Below are 26,253 nucleotides of genomic sequence, written 5' to 3' on the forward strand. Positions count from 1 at the left end.
GCCTTGTGAGAAGAGGGGCGAACATGAGGGGCTACAGAGGAGATCCAGACCCTCTCTTTAAGGGGTGGATGGTCTTGGTCACACACCTTTGGCTTTTGCAGTTCTGACATGTAATAGATGTGATAGTGCTTTCTCCACTGCCCAGACAGTTCCCACTCCCAACATCAGTTTCAACCACGAGTTCTGGGTGAGGACACTCCTCACAGGATGCCACTCCTTGAGTCCTCTCCCTCTGGCTGGAGTTAGTTGGTTTATTGGTGGGTACATGGTACCAGCCAGGTCAACCTTGTGATGCTGTCTCAATGTAGATGTCAGTGAGATTGCTCACTCCTCTCTGGGATTTTAAGCTGTAGGCAGAGCCAAACACTGGGAGAAACACACACAGGAGATGAAACTTGGACTGATGGATTCTGACTACCTCATTGACATGACCTGGGGCCTACCTTGTGTTCCTTCAGTAAGTTCTCTTTTGAGCCAAGACAATTTGAAATAGTGTTCTTTCATGGTAAACCAAGGCTTTTTAAATTTTATTTTTATTTATGAGAGAGTGAGGAGAAAGAGAGGAGAGAGATAGGAGGGAGGGAAGGAGAGAGAGAGAGGATGGGAATGAGATAGAGAGACAATATGGGTGCACCAGAGTTTCTAGCCACTGCAAATGAACTCCAGATGCATGCACCACTCTGTACATCTGGCTTACGTGGGTACTGGGGCATTGAACCTGGGTCCTTAGCTTTGGTAGACAATTTAACTGCTAAACCATTTCTTGGGCCCACAACCAAGATTTTTGAGTGATCCATATGGTATCATTTGAGACATGAAATATTTCTCATATTGACTTTCAATACACAGTAATTCTTATTGGTTATTGGCAATGAAGAAAATTAAAATGTAATAAGTCGTCCTGAGCTACAGAGGTAGTGTGAAGTAGGAAATCTTCATGCTATCACCCATTAGCACCTTAGTGTGATCTTGATAGAGATACTTCATAGGTCCTGCAGGGATAGAAATGACAAAGGGAGAGCTGGAGAGATGGCTCAGTGGTTAAGGTGCTTGCCTGAAAAGCCTAAATACCCAGGTTCAATCCCAAGTATTCAAAGTGGTGCATGCATCTGGAATTCATTTGCAGTGGCTAGAGACCCTGGGATACCCATTCTCATTTTCTCCTTGAAAATAAATACATTTTTAAACATTTTATTTTTATTTATTTACTTGAAAAAGAGAGGGAGAGAGAGAGAAGCAGAGAGAGAGAGAGAGAGAGAGAGAGAGAGAGAGAGAGAGAGAGAGAGAGAGAGAATGGGCACATCAGGGCCTCCAGCCACTGTGAACAAACTCCAGACACATGTGCCTCCTTGTACATCTGGCTTATGTGGGTCCTGGGGAGTTGAACCTAGGTCCTTTGGCTTTATAGGCAAGTGCCTTAACCAATAAGCCATCTCTCCAGCCTCACATAAAATATTTTTTAAAAAGAAATTAGCTGGGTGTGGTGGTGCACACCTTTAATCCCAGCACTTGGGAGGCAGAGGTAAGAAGATCACTATGAGTTCAAGGCCAACCTGAGACTACATAATGAATTCCAAGTCAGCCTGAGCTAGAGTGAAACCCTACCTCAAAAAGCAAAAACAAAAACAAACCCCAAAACAAAAAAAAAGGCAAAGGAATTTTAAAGAGATATATGCGAACACTGTCAAATACGGGGAAAATGACATCTTCCATGTGAATGTTAGGTGTGTCTGTATGCACATGCGTATCTGTATGTATTTGTATGTACACGTGCACGTGTATCTGTGAATGTGTCTGTCTCTGTGTGTGCTGTCTATGTATATGTGTGCATGTGTTTTTGTGTCAGTGTGCATATGCATGTGTACATGTATGTGTACATGTGTGTTGCTGTACCTCAAGAAAAGACTACAGGGAATCGTGCGTAAAAGAATGAAGAGGGCAGAGGTCTATAAGAATAAGAGTATGGGGCCTGGGCAAATGGCTTAGCAGTTAAGGTGCTTGCTTGTGAAGCCAAAGGATCCAGGTTTGATTCCCCAGGACCCACTTAAGCCAGACACACAAGGTCCTGCTTGCATCTGGAGTTCCTTCGCAGAGGCTAGAGACCCCAGTGTGCCCATTCTCCTTCTTTTTCTTGGTCTGCCTCTTTCTCTCTAAAATAAATTTAAAAAAAATTAAAAAGTCTTTCATTAGGTTGTTCTGTCATAAAATTATTATGACTTTTGTAAATAACTAAAATGTATACAGCTTGAGTATTGAGCATTCTTATGTATATGGAAGTTATATTCAATTAAGAAATAAAAACTAACTCTAGCCGAGGCTCTTGGTTTCCCACCAGGAATAGATGCCCTATGGCTAAAGATTCCAGATGCTTGGGCTACAAGGTCACTGAGAAATCATGCTGTAGCTGAGCTGAAAACCTCCTCCATGTAGACCAGCTGACTGAAAGTTGGAGAAAGCTACTCTGTATGCAGCTCTATGGGAGAGAGAGAAGTCATAAGTGGACACAAACAACGGTGGACATTGCAAGCCTTAAGTTTGGCCAGCCAGGCCAAATGAGCCAGTGGGTGTAATAGTGGCATACCTGTTATAGGGGAAACTAACTGCCCTCTAACTGGACTGGAGACCTACTCCATGGAAGGGAAGACATGCCTGATACTGAAAATCTATGATAGGGGAGGTCAACAACACTAGGGGTATATCATCTGCTGGTGTCTGGCTAAGTGCATATATTATGCTAACTAAACTGCCCAGCAAGGGCTGGAGACAGGGCTTAGCAGTTAAGCGCTTGCCTGTGAAGCCTAAGGACCCCGGTTCGAGGCTCGGTTCTCCAGGTCCCACGTTAGCCAGATGCACAAGGGGGCACACGCGTCTGGAGTTCGTTTGCAGAGGCTGGAGGCCCTGGCGCACCCATTCTCTCTTTCTCCCTCTATCTGTCTTTCTCTCTGTGTCTGTCGCTCTCAAACAAATTAAAAAAAAATTAAAAAAAAATATTTTAAACTGCCCAGCAAGTACTTCTCTTAAAGTTCATACTCATATATTAATGCTACTGTCACTTTTGGTTAGAGAAGCTTCTCTTTTCAGATGATAGTGACAATTGAGATGGCTCAAAGGGCACCATAGTCCTGAGAAGAAGTGAGAGAGGAGTGTTCAGCACTGAATCATCTCTATCACACCTTCCAAGGCTCATGTCCATTGCAGAAGAGGTGACAGAAAGAATGTAAGAGCCAAAGGAAGGTTAGGACTCCTTACAATGCAGTCTTCCAGACACAAACTGGCCTGGCTATCCATAACCTTGCAGTTCCTGGCACTACCTACACAAAACCTTCATAATAGGAGGAAAAGATGATGGCATAAAAATAAATGAGGCTAATTGAGAGGAGGAGGGGATATGATAGACAGTAGAGTTGAGAAGTAGAAATTATCATGGTGTATTGTCTACAGTTATGGAAGTTGCCAATAAAAAAATTAAAAAATAAATGTAAATGGGTCTGAGGATTAGTTTAGCACTAGGAAAAAGCAATCAGGTATAACATCTGAGTTTGAATTCTGACCAAATACTGTATTAAACTTATCTTTACCAAAACACAATCTTTCTGAAATTGTTTCCTCAGCTGTAAGATGTTGACTGTTCCTTCATTTCCTACCTGAGAAGGTTTCTGTGAATGCCAACTATTCAAAGGAGGAAGGTGCTTGTGTAACACTGTGGGTAAGGGCTTTGATATGACACCAGGACTTACATATTTAGTATTGATGAGGTCCTGTTCAAACTTCTAGACCTGAGTTTGAATTGCATTACCAGCAAGAGTACTGATATATTTAATATTTGTAAAAGTCCCAATTCTGTCCACTTAAATGGCATAGAACTAATGATCCCCCAGATCACAATAAGCACCTCTAGCATGGACTTACTTTGTTTCTAAATATAAGTCCCTATAGAGAGGAACCAGATCTATCAAGGACAATTTAGGTCATGTCAAGGAACTCAGAAGACTATTCTCCTGAAGAAGTTTTCATGGTTAAAGATGGACTATCAATAAAGCTAATTTCACAGATTTGACATACATCAATGCTGGCTAAATCCATGGATTGTCATTGACATGGAAGGAGAAAAACTCACTGGACATCTTTGGGGGATACTGGAAACAGTTCAGTTACTTAAAAAAAATTGGTAAATGAGAGCATATGGTCACTTATTTGTACTTCCTGTACAGAAGACTCCTAAGAAAACCAAGTATTTAATGGAGTTTTTATTTTCTTTAAACTAAATTAATTGTAATATTAGCATTTTGAAAATTTCACTGAATTAGTGGATCTAACCAATCACCATCACTGACAACCATTAACACAGAAAAGGACAACAGCCTTATGTGAGGAGGCACTTGCATCTGGAGTCCTTGCAGGGGCTAGAGGCCCTGGTGCATCCATTCACTCTCTTCCCCCTTGCTGGGCATGGTGGCACAACCTTTAATCCCAGCACTCAGGAGATAGAGGTAGGACTATTACTATAAGTTCGAGGCCAGCTTAAGACTACATAGTGAATTCTAGGTCAGCCTGGGCTAGAGTGAGGCCTTACCTCAACCCCCCTCCAAAAATCATCTTGAAATTTTTGCACATGAAATGTTCTGATGCTGATGATCTGCTTCCAGGTAGTTTTCAGAGTTTAAGAGGGAGGGAAAATAGATGATCAATTAAGTCATGTGTTATTTTTTAAAACTAGGTAAATGGGATCCATAAATTTATCATATTTTTACCTCTAGGTTTTTATTTATTTAATTAATGTATCTGAGAGAAAGAATGGGCATGCCATGGCCTCCATTCACTACAAATGAACTCCAGACACATGTGCCACCTTGTACATCTGGCTTATGTGGGGTGCTGGGGAGCTGAACCCAGGTCCTTATGCTTTGCAGGCAAGTACCTTAAGCACTGAGACAACTCTCCAGCCCTCTAGTTTTAATACATTAAAATCTCCACAATAAAAGCAAGGGGTGGGGGGAACTCTGCCTGAGTTGAAATGGGAGCTTACTCCACTCTTTGTAGTATTATAGAACTGCTTGTGTCTTACTTATTAGATCTTAAAGTGCCTCCCTCACCGGGCTGTGAGTGAGGACAGGCAAGACGTAATAGGGGCAGCACTTAGAAGAACTACTCATTGTCTACGGCATGTGTTTAATCAAGTTATCTATTGCTATTATTCTTGTTTATTGTTATATAGACTGGGTATTAAGTCTAGGAAGCACCACCACTATTAAGCAACCATTAACTAGGAAACACTAAATATTCTCAGTGGAAATTTAGAACAATCTGTCAGAGGCAGAATGCATTACCAAATCCACTGGGACAGAGAATTTTTTCTTTTTTTCTGGTTCTCCAGGCAGGCAAGGTTTGGATCATACTCATGTGTCACTGAGCTGCTAATTTTGCCCCTGCTGGACTTTCAGTCTTGGTAGGCAGTGGTCTTATCTTTACTGTGCTAAGATCAGTGTATACTTCTGCTGTAGAGACTCAACAATGCTTTCCAGCACTGACTATGTGTAGAATGCCAACTATCAAAAAGGGCGGCTCAGACTCCACAGACGAGCTGTCGCTGGTCTTTGACTAAGAAGAGTGGCTCTACTAATTGAAGTTTCTTGAACAGAGGCTGGGGAGATGAGTCAGTGTTTAAAACACTTGAATGCAAAGCCTGATGACCTGGGTTTGATTCCCCAGTACCCAGGTAAAGCCAGATGCACAAAGTGGGACAGGCATCTGGTGTTCATTTGCAGTGGCTAGAGGTCCTGGCATGTCCATTCTCTCACTTGCTCTCTTTCCATGTCTGTCTCTTTCTGCTTGAAAATGAATAAATAAAATATTTTTTAAAAGTGTCTTAAATTTCCGGGCGTGGTGGCGCACGCCTTTAACCCAGCACTCGGGAGGCAGAGGTAGGAGGATGGCCGTGAGTTCAAGACCACCCTGAGACTACAGAGTTACTCCAGGTCAGCCTGGACCAGAGTGAGACCCTACCTTGAAAAACTAAAAAAAAAAAAAAAAAAAAATGTCTCTTTAATGACCATGCTGATCCTCTTTAGTCCATGCTGTTTTCACTCTTGGCTGGAAAATCTGTTTTCTCTGTCTTTTTTTTTTTTTTTTTTTTTGCCTCTTGAAAGATGGAAGTGAAAACTGGGGAGAATCAAGATCCTTCAATAGGACAAGAAAAGACAGCCAACTCCTTAGCATGAGATAAGACACCTCTATCTCATCTGCCAGGCCCAGGCAACATTACAGAGGAAGGGGCAAGTTCAACACGAGTGCTGCTCTCACTGCTGGCCTCACAACCAGCTCCAGAGAGATGGCCACAGACACCGCGAGGCCACTCGGAATGCTTCAAAGCATAAATCCAGAGTTTGTGGAGATATTAACACTAAAGTGGACTTATAACATAGCTGCTAAGGATCAGGAAACATTGTGGAAGAGGCTTTTCAGCTTCAGTAGCTTTTCCATTTCCCAAAATGAATGGCAGAGGTATTCCTTTAGCCATGTCCAATCCCCAATCCAAAACTCTTTTACAGAAGTTTCTAGTATTAGAATGTCACCTCTGACAAGACCATTCCATTTACCTCCCTAGTCAAGTCTTCTTGGTCACCAGGCAGAACTTAGCAGGCTCTATTATTAGATTTGTTCCCTTTCATCTCTAGCAGTCTCCAGCAATGTGATATAGGGATTAATATTTCACAAATAGTTCAGTAATTTTATGGATTTAAAAAGTGGGTCAACAAGATAAAGGTTCCAGTTAAAAAAGTATATTGGAGGCTGGAGAAATGGTTAGCAGTTAAGGCGTTTGACTGCAAAGCCAAAGGACCTCAGTTTGATTGCCCAGGACCCACGTAAGCCAGATGCACAAGGGGGCGCATGTGTCTGGAGTTTGTTTGCAGTGGCTGGAGGCCCTGGCATGACAATTCTCTGTCTCTCTCAAAAAAAATTATATATATATATGTTAAAAAAAAAGTAATTGGATTGGTCCAAGATGAGTGTTGAGACAAGGATTTTGAAACCAGTCTGGTCACCACAGTGTCATGGAAGGTGGACTATTTTCAGAGATAACCTTTTTCACCTCCTGTGATCATGTCTGCACCATAATCCAGCTTAAAATTTTCCCCAAAGTCTTATAAGTTTCATAGGAGTGTCAATAAATATTTGTGCTAGAAAATCATTCCCTAGCTAAATAGGTTTGGAGAGCTCATGTTGAAGTCTAACTAACTTATTGACACTGGCCCTTCTCAGGACTTTAATATGTTAATGCACATTGGAACCTTCAAGAGGAAGAGGTCTATGAGACACCAGGTTCCCAGTGTGACAACCATGAGACATTTTCAAGCACTGTACTTTGGGATATTGGTGGGCATACTCTGCTGTGAAAAACACTGATTTAGGAAAGCCACCTTTGCTTAACAGGATTTTGTAAATCGCTTACCATTCAGAGTCATGAAAATCTTATATAGGTATGTGTAGGATCTTGTATCAGCGTGTACGGTTCGTGGAAACACTTTTGGGGAGGTGGAGTGCTCCCACACTTCAGGGATTCAGAGGAAAAACAAGTCAACAAATGCAGGGTTTTTTGATACTTACTAGTCAAGACATTAAGTTTCTAAACAAACCATTATTTGTAGATGTTCACAAATTTCTGAGACAACTGGCCAGATTCGCCCTTCCTGTGCCCTGGAGTTTTCATCTATGAGATGAGGATTGGGATGCCCTTCTCACAGGATTGTGGGCACTGAAGAAAATGTATTTAGAAGCAGGGGCACACAGTAAAAAGTACATGCTTTGTTTTGTGTTTTAAGTACAAGGGTTTTTTTTTTTTTTCTAAACATTTTATTTATTTATAAGAGAGGAGAGAGAGAGTGAGCGCACACACACATCAGGGCCTCCAAGAACTCCAGACACATGCGCCACCATGTGATCTGCAAGTGAACTCCAGATGCATGTGCCACCATGTGCACCTGGTTTACGTGGGCTCTGGGGAGTTGAACCTGGGTCCTTGGGCTTTTCAGGCAAGTGCCTTAACTGCTAGGTCATCTCTCTAGCCCATTGCAAGGTTTTTAATGAGCTTCGAGTATCAGTAGAAATGCAGAGGTTGCAGAGAACTCAGCAGTAAAGTAGTGTTGTAATACATCTGCCAAGGCTCAGGCAGCCTTGTGGAAGAAGGTGTGGGAAGGACTACCCTGAGGCGTGCCCGCCCTTTGCCCCACTCAAGACTCCTGGTGAATTCATGACGCTACTCTGGATACCAATAACCCCGCTGAAGAGGACCCTTAGTGGAATGAGGATGGGGAGAGGAGAAATAAATATATATACATGTATATCTCCCATTGGGAATATGGCCTACACATGATATGTTCATATACTGAAGTTCACAATTAATTGGAAAAAAAGAAGTACATAGGTGACAGTTGGCAGTTAGTTCTCATTATGGTAAATGCTTTTTTTTTTTTTTTTTTCATTTTGGAAGCACCTAGATGGTGCCTTCCCTTTTTTGCACTGGTTTTCAATGAGAAGGGATAAGTTTATACCAAGGTCATTAGGGGAGCATTTTCAAACTATGGAGCCACAGTTTAGTGGTGGCAGTCAGAAGGGTCACGGGCTTATTTGGAAAAGTCCCATAGGGGTGATTATTACATGCCATGAACACCTCTACCTTATGTGCAGAAAACCCAAGTGGTGGATTGGAAAGATTGCTCGGTGGTTGGAGTGTTTGCCTGCAAAGCTTAATGACTCTGGTTCAATTCTCTAGTACTCATGTAAAGCCAGATGCACAAAGTGGTGCATGCATCTGAAGTTTGTTTCCAGTGGCTAGAGGCACTTATTGCAGCCATTCCCCCCTGCCCCCGCTCTCTCCTTGCAAATAAATATTACAAAAAGCATTTCCCTGAGTAGTGGTCTTACTGCCCCTATGGTAGTTCCAAGTTCTCTATTTGGAGGAAGAATTTCTGTGTTTAAATGTTTGGAAATGTTCCCTATTCTTCTCTGACCCTCCTTGGGGCTGATCAGAGTTCTACAGTATGTGGGACTATTGAAGCTATTACAGAAAATGGGATCTCTTGATCTTACTTGCTTTGTAGTATGTCTCTTTTCCTGCAATTTTCATCCACATCTTAGCTCAGCCCGTGGTATAGTTAGCGAATAGTGAGTTCTATCTAGATGCAGAAATATCTTCGCACTAAAGATATGAGAGAAACAAGGCAGCAAAGAGCAGCCTGAACTTCTAACCCAGACAGTGGGCTAAGATTGACATCTTTAATTCTGTGATTTTAGTTCTTCCTGGAACATAGATGTGGAAAGCATCTGAAAATGATGAATACTGCTGGCCAGCATGCGTCTGTGAGTGAACTCAGGAAAACAGTCATAGTATTACTGAGAATAGCTACCACAGACTTTAAGACCTGGGCTCTGGAGCAACCTGGATTTGAATCTGGCTCAGTGACGATGATCCCACGGCCTCAGTTCCTCATATGTAAAATGGGGAACTGATGGTACCCACTTCCTCAGTTGTGGGGATGAGTTAATCTAGAAAAGTCCTTAGAATGGGCTCAAGTTTATTTCTGCTAGTACTGAATTGAAAAATGATCTTGAGCAAAGGGAGAGAGAGAGAGCCAGGACAAGGACAGGGAGCTCTGGCAACCTTCAAGTTCAATAAATTTCCTTTTCATGTGTGACTTTACTTTTTCCTCATGTGTCTTATGCCCTGCGAGAATTTGGGGTTAGAGTTTGGAGGACTGATTACACATACTCTATAGCACTGGAGTGTGAAGGACCCTTTCTCCCAGGTACGCTTTAGTTAATCCCAAATCCTGATTCATATGCAAGAAGCAGTCTGGGGGAAGCTGACAAATCAGGAGGAAAAGTCAGTGGTTGAAATGCAACAGAGTTCAATGAAAGTGGAAAAAAATATTCGGAATTGGATGGGGATATTGGGGTTAGAAATGCTAAAGGGGAGGTTTGTAAGCAAATACAGCTTTGCTACTCCTTGAGGTTTTGTTTGTTTGTTTGCTTTTGTTTTAAAGAATAATCTCAGGGAACCTTGCATGTGGACAGGCCAATGTGTCAGTGGGGGTATTCACTCACATCCATTTTCACTATGCACATGTATGTGGGTATGTGTAACATGTAACTCTTGCTGTATTGGTTAAAAAGGTTTCTGGTCAAGAGAGGAGGTCATAAACTTAACCACCGGATCTCACCCTGCCTTTCTGTAAGCACTAGGGTGATTCAATGAACGACAGAGTGAAGAAGCCAGAGGCGGGAGAGGCAGGGGCAGCAGCTGAGGTTACGGCAGTGTTGTGATGACCACGATGTCTAGTTCCAGCTGCGGTGGCAGCCACACTCACCACTTATGGTGAACCTAGTAGGCGCCGAGCCCTCGATTTTGTTCATTACTTTTTTTTTTTTTTAATCCCACAGCAGTCTCACAGTGAGGCTATGTGTCAGTTGTTAGCATTCCTATACACAGGTTCAGGCACCAAACGTCTGAGGGCTGGCTGTCAATCACACACAAAGGAGTTTGAGAACTGCCAATCAGGTGCTACTGTGGAGTAGGCTGAGGCACAGAGGGTTATCTCCTCTTGAGATATTGTCTAGATGGCAGAGCTCCCACTCATGAGAACCTCTGAAGAATGGAGGGTTTGTCTTCCTTGTCCCAAATCCCTAGAGTTATTCAATTCATCCTCAGCCAAAGACTGTAGGAGTTAAAACTTGTAGAAATATTTTCTTTTCTGTGGTTAGAGAAAGGTGTTAGTTAAATTGGGGATCAACCCCCTCAAGGAAGATGTTAATTTAAAATCAGAGTAACACACTTAGCCTCAATTATTCAACACAAATTGCTTCTGAAAGCCACTGAAATGAATACCATTTACCAGTCTCTTTCACTGTGTCTACATTCATGCTCAGCAACCCAGGAACACACCACTTGGTCTTTAGAATTATCCTACAGGGAAGTTATTTTTGTTTGTGTTTTTTCAGATAAATGGACAAAGGTGTGAGGTAGTGCTAATGTGTCTAAAATGAGACTGCTCATATATGATGGGTATTCGTGTTTAAGCTCAGCAATGTAAGATGTTGGAGTATGAGCTGGTAACTTACCAACTATATTCATGACATTTTAGGACTGCTGATGTTGTATATAAACAAAGTATCAATGACGGCTTTCTGACCTTAGAGAGCATGTGAACAAAGGGAAAATAGCCACTATTACTTTATTGGAGTTCACAAGGGACCAGAGGAGTAGTAACCCTTCATGGAGGGAGACTTTACCCCAGCTGAGCTGCAGCATGGGCGGGATTGGCTGAGCACAGGACAGAGGGCCAAACAGCTATGAGGCTCCATTGCTTTTTAAACACAGCAAGTCCTCACTTAGAAATGCTGAGGTCTTCAGCAGGTTATAAGCTTTTCTCAGCCTCAGTTTCTTTGTCTGTGATTGGGGCATGATAGCCACCTGTGGGACTGCTAGGAAGATTAAACATTCCTAAGGTTTCCGGGCAAGAGGTACCTGCCACCTTCCTCTCCACCTGCTGGCTTCAGCTCAACTCTCCAGGAGCAGTGATTCGCTTCTTGCCCCTGACCTCATGGGGAAAGGTCTTAGAAGCATCTTACCTGCTGTGAGAAGCCCTTCACGACATGCCTCTGCTTGAGGTTGGTCTCTCCATCCAAGTTGGCTGTTTCCAGGTGGCAGACCCCGCTGGGGTCCGAGGAGAAGAGCAGGAGGATGTCTGCGGGGACGATCTCATTGCACCGCATCTGGATGAAGTCTCCCACACGCACATCCTGCCAGCGCTTCTGCACATAGCTCTGCACTTTCCTTGTGTGGGAGAAAGACAGGATTCTCAGCGAGTTTGTATTCCTCAGGAAATGAAGGGACGGGTGAAGGCTCCACTTGCACTTAAATATTTCCCCCATATCTGCTTAACCCCAAATGATTACCTCTCTACTACTCCTATGCCTGGTTTATGAATCTCACTAGTCAAAGATCTGTCCTTGTGATAACTTTAAAGTTTGGCTGCCAACCAGGTATTGTGCTCAGTCCTTGCTTTCTACCAAGAGAAGATCTTTGAAAGGAAGTTAACCATGCTGTCATATTGCATAGCTGGTAATCATCAAAGAAAGCAAAGTTAAAAGAACTGAATAAAATAAAAAAGATGGTTCTTGGCTATGGGGAGCAGAGTGGCAGCGGGAGGAGAGAACGCTGGTTATTATCTGGAAGTGTCGGAGCTGTGGCAAACAGCAGAGTTAAACATCCGGGGCCACAGGAAGAAGGTACCAGGGACTCTGATGGGGAGAGACCCTCCATAACTGGAAAGTCAGAAGGTAAGGAACTCTGAAAAAAAATGGCAGCAAAAGTTTGCAAATTTTGCCTTGATAACATGCTGAGGATAAGAGCTTGTTAATATTTTCCTTCACTTGGGTCACAACATATTGGTATTTACACGTGGGAAATGAGGATCAACAACCATTTTCTCCCTCACATCTCACAAAAACCAACAGAAAGCTGAGTTTGCAATCCAGCTTGGCTTCTAAGACGGCAGCTTTCCCTATGCTGGTGTGTGACCTCCTGTGTGGTGCCGTGGCCACAGCCTCAGCCTCCTGCCTCCGGCATGGGTGCCTTCTTTCTCACTGCAGTGCATCAAATTTCCACGACTCTTATTGCAGAAAGCCTTCCTTCTGCCCAGCCAAGTATTTAATGAGTCCTGCTCACCTCAGTAGTCCAGTCCCTTCTGTCTTCTACCTTTTAAAAATGACTTTACAGAGGCTGGGGAGATGGCTTAGCACTAAGGCATTTGTCTGCAAAGCCAACGGACCATGGTTTGATTCCCCAGGACCCACGTTAGCCAGATGCAGAAAGTGGCACATGCATCTGGAGTTCGTTTGCAGTGGCTGGAGGTGCTGGTGCACCTATTCTCTCTCAAATAAACAAAATTAAAAAAAAAAAAGACTTTACAGCATTCCTTGTGGGTCATTTTGGACATGACAAAGCATACTTCATGTTCCAGATGTCCATAGTTATTCTTCATCTTGCACTTTCAAGACCTGTCCTGGAGGTGTGAGCTGTTCTCACACTGTATCTTGAATGTTCCTCTCTCAATGTGCTATTTGGAAGCAAACCACTGTTTCACATGTGGTCTTTCTCTGAGCGCTCCCCTGTCCTGAAGCTGCTGCCTCCAAGTGCAGCTGGGTGGGGAAGATGGCTCTCTTCTGTGGCTCTTCCACACAGAGCCAAGGCCCTCTGCACATGACTATCTCTGCTGGAATCTGAATCACCCTGTACATGACAACTCCACTGTCCTGCAGAGACAGAGATGTGAATAAAAGTGCCTGAAGAGAGTGAGAGGCTTTGGCTTTTTTAGGGCTCTCTGTAGAAACCACAGGAAAACCCTCCTAAAGTCGTATCTTCCTGCTTATGAAAGGTGTCCCCAGAAAACTCGATCAGTTTCTGAACTGAGGGAGAGTTACCATTTGGAAGGCTGAACGAGGACCTCATCACTCTGTGAAACCACCAGGGGTTTTGGGATGGGGGCACGCAGCTTTGTGACTGGAGTTCACCACAGGGTTCTGTGGAAGTGCCCTATGGCCCTGGGGACCCACACAGCAAATCTGGTCTCATCAGTCCATGGACAATTTCATCTAAATGGCTACTGAGTATTTTCAGGATAGTCTCTCTATAACCCTTTAGTAATGATTCTTCCTTATGTGGAAGATATATCAGGTTATTTATTTATTGCTGAGGTCAGAGGACACCTTTGGGTGTAGGTCCTGGCCTTTCATCTTGTTTAGGGCAGTGTCTCTTGTTCATAGCTGTACACACCAGTATACCAGTGTCAGGGCCTGGAGTTTGTGAGGAAAAACCAGTAGCAGTGCTGGGATTACAGACAAGCATGTAACCTGGGTCTGGCTCGCCATGGTTGTCGGGGATCAGCACAGACCTTCATCTGTGTATGGCCAATACTTTACCCCCAGGGCCACTGCCTTAGCTGAAGTACGAGGGCTCTCTAAAGACACTGCTGTGGTCCTCATACTCAGTGCTCAATGGATTCTCAGAGAATCTATTTAGGAACAATGGGCTTTCTATTTTTTTTTAATCTTTGAGAAAATCTTAAAAAAATATTCTTAAATAGCATAGCAAACTTTCTCCAAGAAGCAAAGGATTATTGCTCAATTTATCTGTATCTCGATTTACTTTCTTCCCCACCTTTTTTTTTTTTTTGAGGTAGGGTCTCACTCTAGCTCAACCTGACCTGAAATTCACTGTGTAGTCTCAGGGTAGCCTCAAACTCACAGCCATCCTCCTACCTCTGCTTCCCGAGTGTTGGGATTAAAGGTGTGCGCCACCATACCTGGCCTTTCTTCCCCCTTTTGATGTCTGTGCTCTACTGAAGGCCTCTGGGGCTATGAGATATCTGCCCATTGCTATAATCTTGACCTTCTACCTCCATCTGAAATCAAGTGCAAATAAAACACCTTTGACCTGAGAAATGTCCCAGTGGCTGGCACGTCCAGAGCTGTCTGGGGCCATAATCTGTGGCAAGTGCTGGCTGGGTTTGCTACACAGAGAGGCATAGCAGAGCCATGGCAAAGCACCTCTGTCTGCAGCCATGACTCACATTCTGCCCTTCTCAATAATGGACTCTGCTGCTTGCTGTGGGGTGTGGGTTAGGATGATGGAAGACAGAGGGCTTTGGGGATGAGTGTAGGGTGTGTACATGTTTATAAACAGTCCGTTCTATGGACTGGACTGGGATACTCTCAATGCACATCCACAGTGTAGACATCACCTCACAGCTCCTGGCTCCATGGTTTCTTCTTTCTACTATTTCATCTTACGAATATATTTTATGGCTTGGGCTCAGGTAACAATGACATGCAAACATAAAATTCTCAAAAAAAAAAAAAAAATCCAAACCACATCCAGAAAACAGGGACCAGATCTCAGTAAACAACACTGCAAGTTCTGGTATGTGGCAACGGGAACCAGTGACCAGAACCTGTGCTTCTGAAACAGGCCCACATACCTCCAGGATTCCCTGACAAGTGTCCAGGGTGCCAGAGTTAATGGATCAACATGTATTTGGAGTTTTCATTAAAAAAAAAAAAAAAAGATTTTGGGCCACTTAGTTTAGAATGAGTACCAGTAGGTATACCATTTGAGAATGATGTTATAGTAAGCTAACTGTAGTTATGTTATAGAATCAGAGGTATGTTTCATTTTTTTCTTTATTAGTACATACTCAGTGTCTAAACAGCCATGTTGGTACTATCATTAGCCTCCTTTCTGTTCTCCCCAGACCCTCCTCATTGAGGATTGTGGGTCACGCATTGTGAGGGTGGCCATTGGTTATGGGGAAGAGGCACTGTCTCTGTGCATAATGTCCCAACTTCTGGCTCTAACAATCCCCCATCGCACCTCACCAGGGCCCCAGCTGAAACCACAAAGTCAGTGGGAAAATGAGCAAGAGTGCTGCTTTCTTGGTGAACCTGGTACCAGCACAAGGGTGAAGAAGATAGACACAGAGAACTCTCAATTCCTACCAAACCAGAGATCCAGAGACACAGAGGCTCCCAAGACCTCATCACTGAGGTAGACCTAAAAAGAACCCAACATGGCTCAGGGAAATTGGCAGATGAGGTATATTTCATTGGACTTTGAGGGACACTTCCCTCTAGCACTTGGCCAGCCCACTTGATTGGCCAGCTGGTTGCCCAATGCTCTGGGGGTCCCATTTTGTCCCCTTGGTTGTCATCAGCATGTCTGTGGAGAAGCCAGGGACAGGGACACACAGCCTGAGGGCATCAAGCCAAGGGAGGTGAGGAGTGACAGAATCTAGCTGAGGCGTGAAAGTGGTGTGCTTCTGCAAGCAAGCACGGAGTGACACCCGGATGAGACCAGCTGCTGGCCAGGAGCCTCCAGCGGGAGTCATTCCCTCATTAATCTGCCCGTTTGGAAGAGCTGCCCCAGGTGGAAATGTCCACACGCTCCTGCTCGTCCTCTGCCCAGTGAGTCTGCACCTGGCTGCTGACAGCTATTTTCATTCTGCGTGCTGCTGGCTGCTGTTTAAAAATAAGACGAATCCACGTGGCTAGGGGTGAAGACTCCATCTGGCAGATTCTGCCTGGAGGAGAAGTTAAGTGGCGCGGTGGTAAACAGCTTCCCGAGAGAAGAGAGGGCTTATTAAGAGGTAAATAAACAGCAAGAGAGGCTTGTAACCAACTGTGTGCCTTGGGGAAGCAGGTGAGAGGGGGAAGCAGAGGAGGAGGGGAGGCTTAGAGGGCCCATTTCTCCTGGGACCGGATTTTATGCAAAGCATTTTGGAGAACTCACACAGAAACGTGTCAGGAGGATAAGCTGTTTTGTGCAACTTGCAGTTCACAGTGGGTGACAAGATTACCTGGGTTAAACTTTAACAAGCTTGAGTGTAAGGCCCAAACTATTCCATGTGGCTATCTGAAGTCAGGGAGGACTCCCAGGAAGAAGTACAGCATAGGGATTAAGAGTGTGCTTGTATCCAAGCTTCATTGTCACAGCCCTGTGTGACCTTGGACACATTACCAATCGTTTGGAACCCTTTGTTCTTTATCTGCCACCTAAAGTCACCTGCCTCTGAGAGTTGTGGCAAGAGACCTGGTGACATGACCCACCTAAGGCTCTGAGTTAGGGCTTGCCACTTAGTATCCATTACATTCATGATGAAGATGATGAAAGTAACTATTCATGGCACAGAGAAGGCTTCCTACCACCCTGAAGACCCTGTACTTTCGTTCCTTGTGCTATTTTATGATTATAGGTACACTTTAGAGTTGGGGGGTCCAGGAAACAGGCTGCAAACACAGACTCTAAAAATCCAAACCTTTCCAAGGAAAAAGCAGTGATACCACACTTAATAAAAATGGACACTTTGGGCTCTCTAGTATGGCTGTTAAGACAAGTTTCCAAAAATATGCTTCTTTAAAATCTGGGCTTGAGGGCCAGAAGGATGGTTTAGCGGTTAAGGCACTTGCCTGCAAAGCCAAAGGACCCTTGTTCCCCAGGACCCACACAAACCAGATGCATAAAGTGGAACATGCATCTAGAGTTCATGTGCAGTGGCTGGAGGTCCTGGCATGCCCATGATCTCTGTCTGTCTGTCTTTCTGTCTCTCTCAAATAAATATAAAAAAAATCTAGACTTGAGGGAGTAGGACAGATCTCTAATAATTCAACTGCCATTCTTCAGATGGATAAACTGAGTCTGGGAGGAAGAGAGGTAGCTGGCTAAGGTATGGAGTCACACAGCTCCGACTGGCTGTTTTCATGGGCAAGTGGCTCAGTCAGGCCTTTGCTCTATGCCTAGTTGTCTGGACAGCAGTGTGTGGAGGGAGAGGCAGTGTCGCACTTGTTAGGAGCACAGGAATCAGGTACGCTGGACGTAGAGCATGGAGCTACCTGATTCATATACGATAACCTTGAGCTCACTACTTAACTTTCTAATTAGCATTTGTCAAACAGGGTAAAGGTCTCTTTTGTGGTAATTAAAGTTCATTTCACAAGAAATGATATTCATAGCTTCCTACCTTATTATTATAGCTACTCCTAGCTTGGGGCAGAAAGGGTCATTGCTGTGGAGACAGGGGACTAGAGACCATATTAACTATCTTTTATTTTTTTAGTCCTTTCTACGTTTAAAAATATTTTTATCATGTATTTGTGAGAGATACAGAGACAGAGCTAAGAGGAGTGTACTAGGGCCTCTTGCTACTGCAAATCAGTTCCAGACACATGTGTTATTTTGTGAGTTGGGGTCCTGGGGAAGTGAACCTTAGCTGGCAGGATTTGTGTTGTAGTCAGGTTCGCATTGCTGGCAGACAACACCCAACCAAGAGCAGCTTGTGTTCCTCTTGGTTTACAAACTTGAGGGGAAGCTCCAGGATGGTAGAGGAAAATGATGGCATGAGCAGAGGGTGGATGTCACCTCCTGGCCAACATCAAATGAACAGCAGCAACAGAAGAGTGTGCCAAACACTGACAAGAGGAAGCTGGCTATAACGACCATAAGCCTGCCCCAAGAATACACTGCCTACAGGAGGCATTACTTTCCCAGATGCCATCAGCTGGGGACCTAGCATTCAGAGCACCTAAGTTTATGGGGACACCTGAATCAAACCACCACACTTTGTAAGCAAGTACCTTTAACTGGTCAGGCATCTCCCCAGTCTGTAACTGTCTATTTTGCAAGCTAATATAAATGAGGTGTGGGGCGTGGTGGCTGGAGGAAGTGACTGGTAAGAGGGAGTAAGGTTTTAAAAGGATGGTTTGGCCCTAGTTGCTGATCTGGCCCCAGAAGATGGCATATAACTTAAGGGAGGTCAGTAAGGATGGCTTGGGGAAGAGAGCCGGTAGAACTGGCTGGTTCTTTCCCCCTGAACTTCCCTGTTACTTGTAGACCATAGGAGTGTTTGGTGGTGGTGGTGGTGGTGGTGTGTGTGTGTGGGGGGGGGGGGGGCGTGTTATATTTCAAGATGCTGAAGAGGCCCTTGAAAAAAATAATAGAAACCAGAGGAACAGTAGGAGACAGGACTCCTACCTGAACTGGACTCCTAGACCACATGGCTGCCACATACAGGAAGTATACCTGGGTAAAGGCTGTTGCCAAGAGATGGTGATTATCCTCAGAGGACAGGGCAGTCTCAGGAACTTTCCTGCAATATTCTGGCTACAGGTTTTGGAGACGCACCCTGGGGCTTCTGAGGGACAGTGACACCTGAAGGTCCAAACCCTACCTTTCTCTTGTCACTTCCAGGCATGAACATCAATGGTGTGTAGCTCGTTGTCACAGTTCCTTGCATATTGTGCTCCTGTTGTGTGGCTGGTTCATGCATCTTTTATTTTAATATAAGTGATAAGCTTGCTGAGCACTGGTCAAGGTCCCAGCTCTAGACCTTATGCATCTAGAATCTGGCATAGTGAGTGCTTGGTAAATGTGAATTGATTTCTTATAGATTTATCTTGAACGCCAGACAGAAGGGAAGCCTTTGAAAGCCATTTTAATATCCAATTGGTCTCTCTTCATTACAGACTCCCTAGTGGAGACCTCTGATAACAACATGATCTCATGATTGCCTTACACAGATGGACATGACCATTTAACTGCTTCATCATGAGAGAACTTCTGCTATTATCATCACGTCTGTTTTGTAGATGAGAAAACCCAGGCCCAGAAGGGCTATCTAACTTGGGTCACACAACTGCGTCTTACCAGGACTCAAGAAGGGCAGTGTGGAGGCATCATGGTGCGATGTGGCCTAAAGGTTCTATTTGGGAATAAGGTACCAGGTAGAGAAGCCAGGGAAGAAGGTGATGAAAGGCTGGCAAAGGCTGAGGACATAAATGTTACTTTTTGGAATTCTGAGCTCTATAATGACAAGACAGAGGCTACAAATCCACCCCCGCTGAGAGACACATCATTTCTGGTGACAAGAGTGCAGCGTTTCAGGGACACCTGAACTCTTGTTTTATGAGTCTCTCTCCTGTGAGTTTTGGGGACCTTAGCACATTCTCCCTTGAAATGACAAGCTGAATTAGCCCAAGTGGTTTATAGCCTTCTGTGAGCACAGGGTGAGGCTGAGGGAGTGCTGTGGTGTGGGGAACATTTGCAAGACAGACACTTTGGAGGGAGGGGAGCCACAGTTTCCAGATGCTGAACAGAGACCTGAGGGCTGGGTGCCACGGTCTGTTGGTCTGTGACCTCTAGCCAGCGGCACTTTTCATGGTTGTGCCTCAGATGGCACCAGCTGCTTCTCTACTGCCTGCATTTTTCACTTGCTCCCTGGAGGCCTGTTTACTGGGGTGTTAGAGCTTGGAGTCAAGTGAAAGAATTTTTGTCTTCTGTCATACATCTTCAAATTCCAGCCAATGGCCTTTCTTTCTTACTCCTGTTGGGTCAAGTTCATGGTGATTCCTGGTTATCAAGTTTCTAGAACTCTCCTTGGCGATATTTTAGCTATTATTGCCTAAGAGCTGCTGAATGTTAGGTATTATGTCAAGCGCGTGCACATACATTGTCTTACTTAGTACCGGAAGCAACTGGAGGATGTCATTTTGGGGGAGGGGGTGAAGGTGGGTGTATGATTTTACATTCATATTAGGATAGCCCTGGGCAGGTCGGAAGTCTACCCTGTCAATCACTTTCTCTCCTTCACGGCTTTCTACTATTTATGGAAATCCTAGAATAGGGGCCACAGAGTATATTGACAGGCTGAGGCCGTGCTAGAAGTTGGGTCGGAACACGTAACTTAGAGGTTGAACTGGAGGTGCAAGTGATCAAGTCACGACACGTGACCAAGGTGGCAGCTCTGACCATGCCCAGAGGCTTTCTAGAAGTGTCCAGTGTAACAGGGTGAGGATGCCTCATCCTGCCTGCCCAGCCTTGTATTCTACAGTTTGTTTTTATGCCAAAATTATTTTCAAGCCCTCTTACAAGTCATCTGAGTATTTTTTTTTTCCTCACAACACAGACCTAAGAGATTTTGAGCTCTATTTAAAGGTGAGACCAATGGGGCCCCAAATAATGAAGTGGCTCCTCTAGGTCATGCAGATACTTAGCGAAGTAACCAGAGTCAGCACCTCTGGGTCACACAGTCCCCGGTTGTCCACTGGGAATACAAGTGGGACATATGGCAAGTGCCCAAACCAGGATGTGGTAGTGTAACTCAGGTGTCCCCCATAAACTTAGGTGTTCTGAATGGGAATTAAAGCCTCCTGGAGACAGTATATTGTTGGGGGGAGGTTTATGGGTGTTATAACAACTAGCTTTCCTCTCTCCAGTGTTTGGCATACTCTCCTGTGGCTGTTGTCCAGCTGATGTTGACCAGGAGGTGATGTTCACCCTCTGCTCATGCCATCATTTTCCCTTATCATCATGGAGTCTGTAAGCCAAAGGAAACCTTTTTCCCCATAAGCTGCTCGTGGTTGGGTGCTTTCCGCCAGCAACGTGAACCTGACGGCAACACAGGGCGCAGGGCCTGAGCAGCCGACCAGCACCGTGCTCCCAAGGGCTGGCCTCTCCTCCAAAGCACAAGGAGTTACCGTGTCAGGGCAGCCAACGGCCTTCGGGAAGGGAAACTCTGTCAGACAGAAACACAATAACGACATTGTCACTCTTCCCTAAGCTTTCTGGTGTTTCTTGGCCTTGTTCTTTCTGATGTCAGCATGAGCCACATGTACCTTTCAGCTGACACACGGGCAGGATGGGAACTGATAGGCACTGCTGTCTGGCCAAACATTTTTCCTTCTTTGATGACCCGCTGAAATGTCACCTCACTTGGGAAAGCTTCCCTTGGCCTTGTTTATTGCCAAGACAAGCCACCACATCTTATCCAGCACTATGTTCCCTTGAACACAGGTGACCAAAGTGCATGAGACACTGCAGTGGATTTTGAAACCCACCCCACCCCTGCCCTGTGGTCTGAGAGCGCATTGCTACCCTAACACTCCCACACCGATCAGTATTTGCTGAACAGGCCAATAGGCCAGTGACTGGCTATTGATAATCTGGGTAGCATTTAAATTGGGGACAAAACCCACCTTGGAATTCCTTGGTTCTCCTCCCTCCTTCCATACTGGCTGGTTTCTGAACACAAATGCAATTCTCCTAAACTAGCTGAAAACAAAAAATACAGATCTCTTGCTGGGTCTGGTTTTTGGATTCATTAAACTGAGCCCTGGGAGAAGCTAAACTAATATAATTCTGGAAGTCATCTCTCCTTGAAGTCATTCCATAAATCTGATTAATAGGTCACCTTTCGACCACAAGCACCGTTGCTATATTAAAAGCAAATGCTCGAACAGGATTGTAATTCTGTTAACAAGGCTTCTGCTCTTGGTAGAAGACGTTTCCTCACAGCACCAACAAGTCTAGATGGGGTGATGTATGGGATTAGGTAGTTAGCAAAATTTCAGGGGCCCTTGTGTCCAATTGCTCAACAAAGCAAAAAATAAAAGAAAAGCATCAGCCGGGCGTGGTGGCGCACGCCTTTAATCCCAGCACTTGGGAGGCAGAGGTAGGAGGATCGCCATGAGTTCAAGGCCACCCTGAGACTACAGAGTTAATTCCAGGTCAACCTGGACCAGAGTGAGACCTTACCTCAAAAAACAAAAAACAAAAAACAAAAACAAAAAAAAAAAAAAGAAAAGCATCAGTTCCCCAAACGTGGAAATCTGAGCAAAAATATGCAGAACCAGTGCCTAAGGTACAAGCTCCTATGTGTTCCTTGGGGAAAAATCTTGCATTCTTTGCCTGACACTCTATCACATGTCATTGATATCTGGCTTCTATCACTTAAAATAATAATATATCTGTAGCATCTCTAGTGCTTTTCTCCCAGGTTTTATTTTTTTTCCCCCATAAACCAATCTACTTCCAAGTTAGAAGAACTTTGGGGAAATCTAGTGTACAATGTCCCAAGGTGTGTCTGTCCCCACTTAGAGAGCAACTGACAAAGAATCAGCAGCGCTTAAAAGTGATTGTGTTGTGTACATGGATGTGGCCTTTGCAGCATGTTTTCTCACTTGTCTTGAAAATTACTTCCTTTTTAAATTTTTCATGAGTTTTTTTTTTTTTTTTTTTTTTATTTCTTTCCTGAAACCTGGTAGCCTGTGATCTTTGGATAAGCACTATGGCTCAGGTGTAACTTTATCACCATGATCCCATCTTCTACCCCTAGAGATTGAGTTAGGGATGGCCACATGCCCCACTGAGGGTCACTGAGCTATGAAGGGGTTAAGAGTCAGTTTCTGGCTGGAGGGATGGCTTAGCAGTTAAGGCGTTTGCCTGCAAAGCCAAAAGACCCAGGTTCGATTCCTCAGGACCCACATTAGCCAGGTGCACAAGAGCGTGCACGTGTCTGGAGTTTGTTTGCAGTGGCTGGAGGCCCTGGCACACTCATCCTCTCTCTTTCTCTGTTAAATAAATAAAAACAACAATAAAATAAAAGAGTCCATTTCTTTGGCCTTTTAAGAGGGTCAGCAGAAATAGTTTTCTTTTCCCCCTGTGGGTTGGCATGTGCGGTTGCCAGGGCTGGCGCTCCTGCCGCCCTCTTGCTCCATCCCGGGAAGCACGGCTCCCTGAGGGTTAGGGTGACCAGGCAGGGGCTGAATGCGTGTGGATCTAGAATGCAGACTGAGCTGTATGTGCCGGCTCAGGTCATGTGTCGAGATTAAGCCAACACATTCCTATCCCCTTTTACCAATGGGTATACATTTGGTTGAGGCTTCTGCCCCTTGCAGGAGAGGACGCCTCAGCCAAGACAGCTGAAATAAACAGAATCAGATGATTTATGGGAGTCACCCCGGAGCCTTCATGATACTAACAATACACTATCCGGTCCAAGAGTGGTGTTACTTCCCCAGCTAACTGGGCTGCAGGGCCGGTTATTTTATAGAGCACAACAAAGGGCAAGGCCTTTACAAAAGTAGAAAGTGATGCAGTGCTGTGAATGTCGCTCTTGGGCTGTTAGTAGCGTTAATGGCAGGCTGCAGAACCGGACCTCGGGGCGGGCAGCCGGCTCCTGCCTTGTTGTGGCGCAAAGCCCCGCCCCGCTCTCTGCCCACTCTTGTCCACTCGCCAAGGAGAAACCTCAGGAGAATGCAATTATTTTTTTTACGCAGAGACTCTGGAGTGCTTGGATATCAAAAACAAACAAACAAAAAAATATATATATATATCTTTCAGAAACACTGAAAAGTCAGATTATTTTAAACAGAATAACAACTTCTACTTCCCTTAATGAACTCAGTCTGGCACCTTGCCTGCGTAGACGGATGCCTGGCCCTCCCGGGTTGCCCAGCGTCCCCACCATTCTCCATCACATTCCAGCCAGCGCTGGTGCCGTGGATCCATTTCTGCTCTGATTGTCTCAGTGGCTCCATTTTGTTTAATTACCTGCCTAGTTCTCGTCGTCAATTATCTTGCTATTACTAAAGAAAGTAAACTTCTCCACACTTCAGTATTAGCAATATTTTCGAGGCCGAGTGAGCTTGAAGCAACACTAGTTCAATCAACGATTTCTTGACCGTGTATCTCATGGGTTGCGAGGACTATCATACATTTTTAGGCCTGGATATCTTGTTAATGACCCTCTCTTGATGCACCCCTCATGCAGCAGCCAGGGCTCAGGTGAAACCACAGGGGATTGATGAGAACAAGCAGGAGCGCGGCTTCCACGGTGAACCTGACGATCTGTGCCTGGGTGATGGAGACAGACACCGAGGACACTCAAAGCCCACCATGTCAGGAATCCAGAAGCTGCTGAGAGCTCATCACTAAAGGAGACTTAAAACATGCAACTACCCCTCAGGGAACTTTGAGGAAGATTGGGCAGAAAGAATGTAAGAGCCACAGAGACACTGCCCCTTCCCCACAATGGCTGACCGCTTCTCTCACAGCTCATAACCCACAACCGCATGGGGAATCGGCAACCCCACTGAGGAAGGAGATGCTGGGACAACACATGATGTGTCCATAGAAAGTTTCTACTTAATTAAAAAGAAAATAAAGGCCATTTCATTGTCTCCTTCATTCTGAATGCTGCTTTAAGGGCATGTAAGTGCTCTATCACTGAGCTGTATCCTCCTGCCTCACCCCCTTGGAGAAATTTCCTGAAGTCATTTTATGTTCTTCCCTGCAAGTGAGCTGACTAACATCTTTTCTAGATTGCCTATTTTCTTTGAGATAAGGTCTCATGTGCCCAGGCTAGCCTTGAAGTCACTATGTAGCTAAGGATAGCCATAGAGTTCTGATCTTCCTGTCTCAATCACCACAGTGCTGTGATTACAGGTGTGTGTGGCCACACCCAGCTAACGTCTTTTCTAGATTATGATCTTGATTTTCCAGTCTTTCCTGGAAGCTATTTTGAGAACAGTTAACAACAATAGGCTGGTCTAGGGAAGTAGGGCGATCAGGCTCTCAGCCCAGGTGAGACTGAGATTAACCTTGAAGAGATTGATTATTCTAGAACATTCTGTCAGAGTATGTGGGGTGTGAGGGGGGACCAGGAACAGATTTTTTGTGGACTACTCCTACTCAGTCCCCAATAACCAGTTCCCCGGTCACCTTTGTGAGAGTGCTCACTGGACACACACGAGGAGGTAAACAAAAACTGATGACAGGGGGATTTTGGCCCAGAGAAACGCAGTGCTTGCTTCAAAGCTGCCTCTTCAAGGGAAGGCATTACACGCCAGCCCTAGTCCTTCCTCTTCTGACAGCCTTACTCAAAGACGAGGAATGTCTGCACCTTAGCTCTAGGTAGCCAGGGTGTGCAGAATACTTAAGACAATTAGATGTAGCTCGAAAAATCCCGTCAGATTTTCCTAGCGATACAACTGTGACCCCAGCAGCAAAGATGCCCCAAACTCCCATGCTCCTGAGGGATGAACGTGGAATTTCACATAGGGTCTTCCTGGACGCTTCCCCCCAGGCATAGCTTCTCAAGTAGAGCCTGGCTCATAAGCCAATTCCAACTCACTTGCCTATTCGTTCCCCAGGGAAGAGAACTTGAAGTAAGCAGATCCTAACTTGTTGGAGCACAAACCTCTAAGAAAGCCCCTTTCATCTGACCAGTGGCAACAGCAAGCTAGCAATAACGTTCACAGTAAGACAGACCCAGAGTGCTCCAAGAGCCAGACAGACATTCGTCCTATTTGATAAGAAGTTAAGCCCTCCACTGCTGGCCATTCAGGCCTCTCTCAGGATCTGTCACGGACCCCAGGCTCAGTAGGTTGTCACGAAGTAGAGATCCACTTCAACTCTGTCCTTTGCTGTTACCAAATGAAAACATGTCCTAATGAAACATTACCTAATGGAGACATGTCAGCTTGATCATTTGCCCACTGGCACCTTTGTAAAACTCCCATGTGTACTTAGTAGTGTGGCAAGACCATGGTATGCAGTTTTTACTGTGCTCACACAGGTCAGAAATGCTCAAAGGCAGTCTGAATGGGGCAGCAGATAGGAGTGTGACACTTTAAAATTTACTGCAACTTATTCTTACTGAGCACTTACTATATGCCATGCAGAATGCTCAGCAGGTCCCAGGACTATCTTGTGCCAGTCTTACAGCCACCCTAATTTTATGAGTCACAACATGAGACCCGAGAGAAGTCATATCACTTGCCTAAGACCACATCATTAATGTGGACAGGATGCAGGGTTCAGGCAGGCAGTGTTTCCCAGCACTGTTCTAACACAATACTACTGCGCCC

At 44.9% G+C, this 26,253-nt stretch overlaps 1 protein-coding gene across 3 annotated transcripts in view; it reads right to left on the reverse strand.

Annotated features, from left to right (window-relative positions):
- The window catches only part of Atp10b (ATPase phospholipid transporting 10B (putative)), a 227,472-nt gene that overhangs the window by 79,152 nt on the left and 122,067 nt on the right, over window positions 1-26,253 (reverse strand). For all 3 annotated transcript variants that reach the window (XM_004661052.2, XM_045151428.1, XM_045151429.1), the window contains one exon: window positions 11,626-11,830. In XM_004661052.2, the coding sequence (XP_004661109.2) occupies window positions 11,626-11,830 (205 nt within the window). The remainder of the gene's footprint in view (window positions 1-11,625; window positions 11,831-26,253) is intronic.

The sequence above is a fragment of the Jaculus jaculus genome, chromosome 6, assembly GCF_020740685.1.
Source record: "Jaculus jaculus isolate mJacJac1 chromosome 6, mJacJac1.mat.Y.cur, whole genome shotgun sequence".
NCBI classification, from domain to species: domain Eukaryota; kingdom Metazoa; phylum Chordata; class Mammalia; order Rodentia; family Dipodidae; genus Jaculus; species Jaculus jaculus.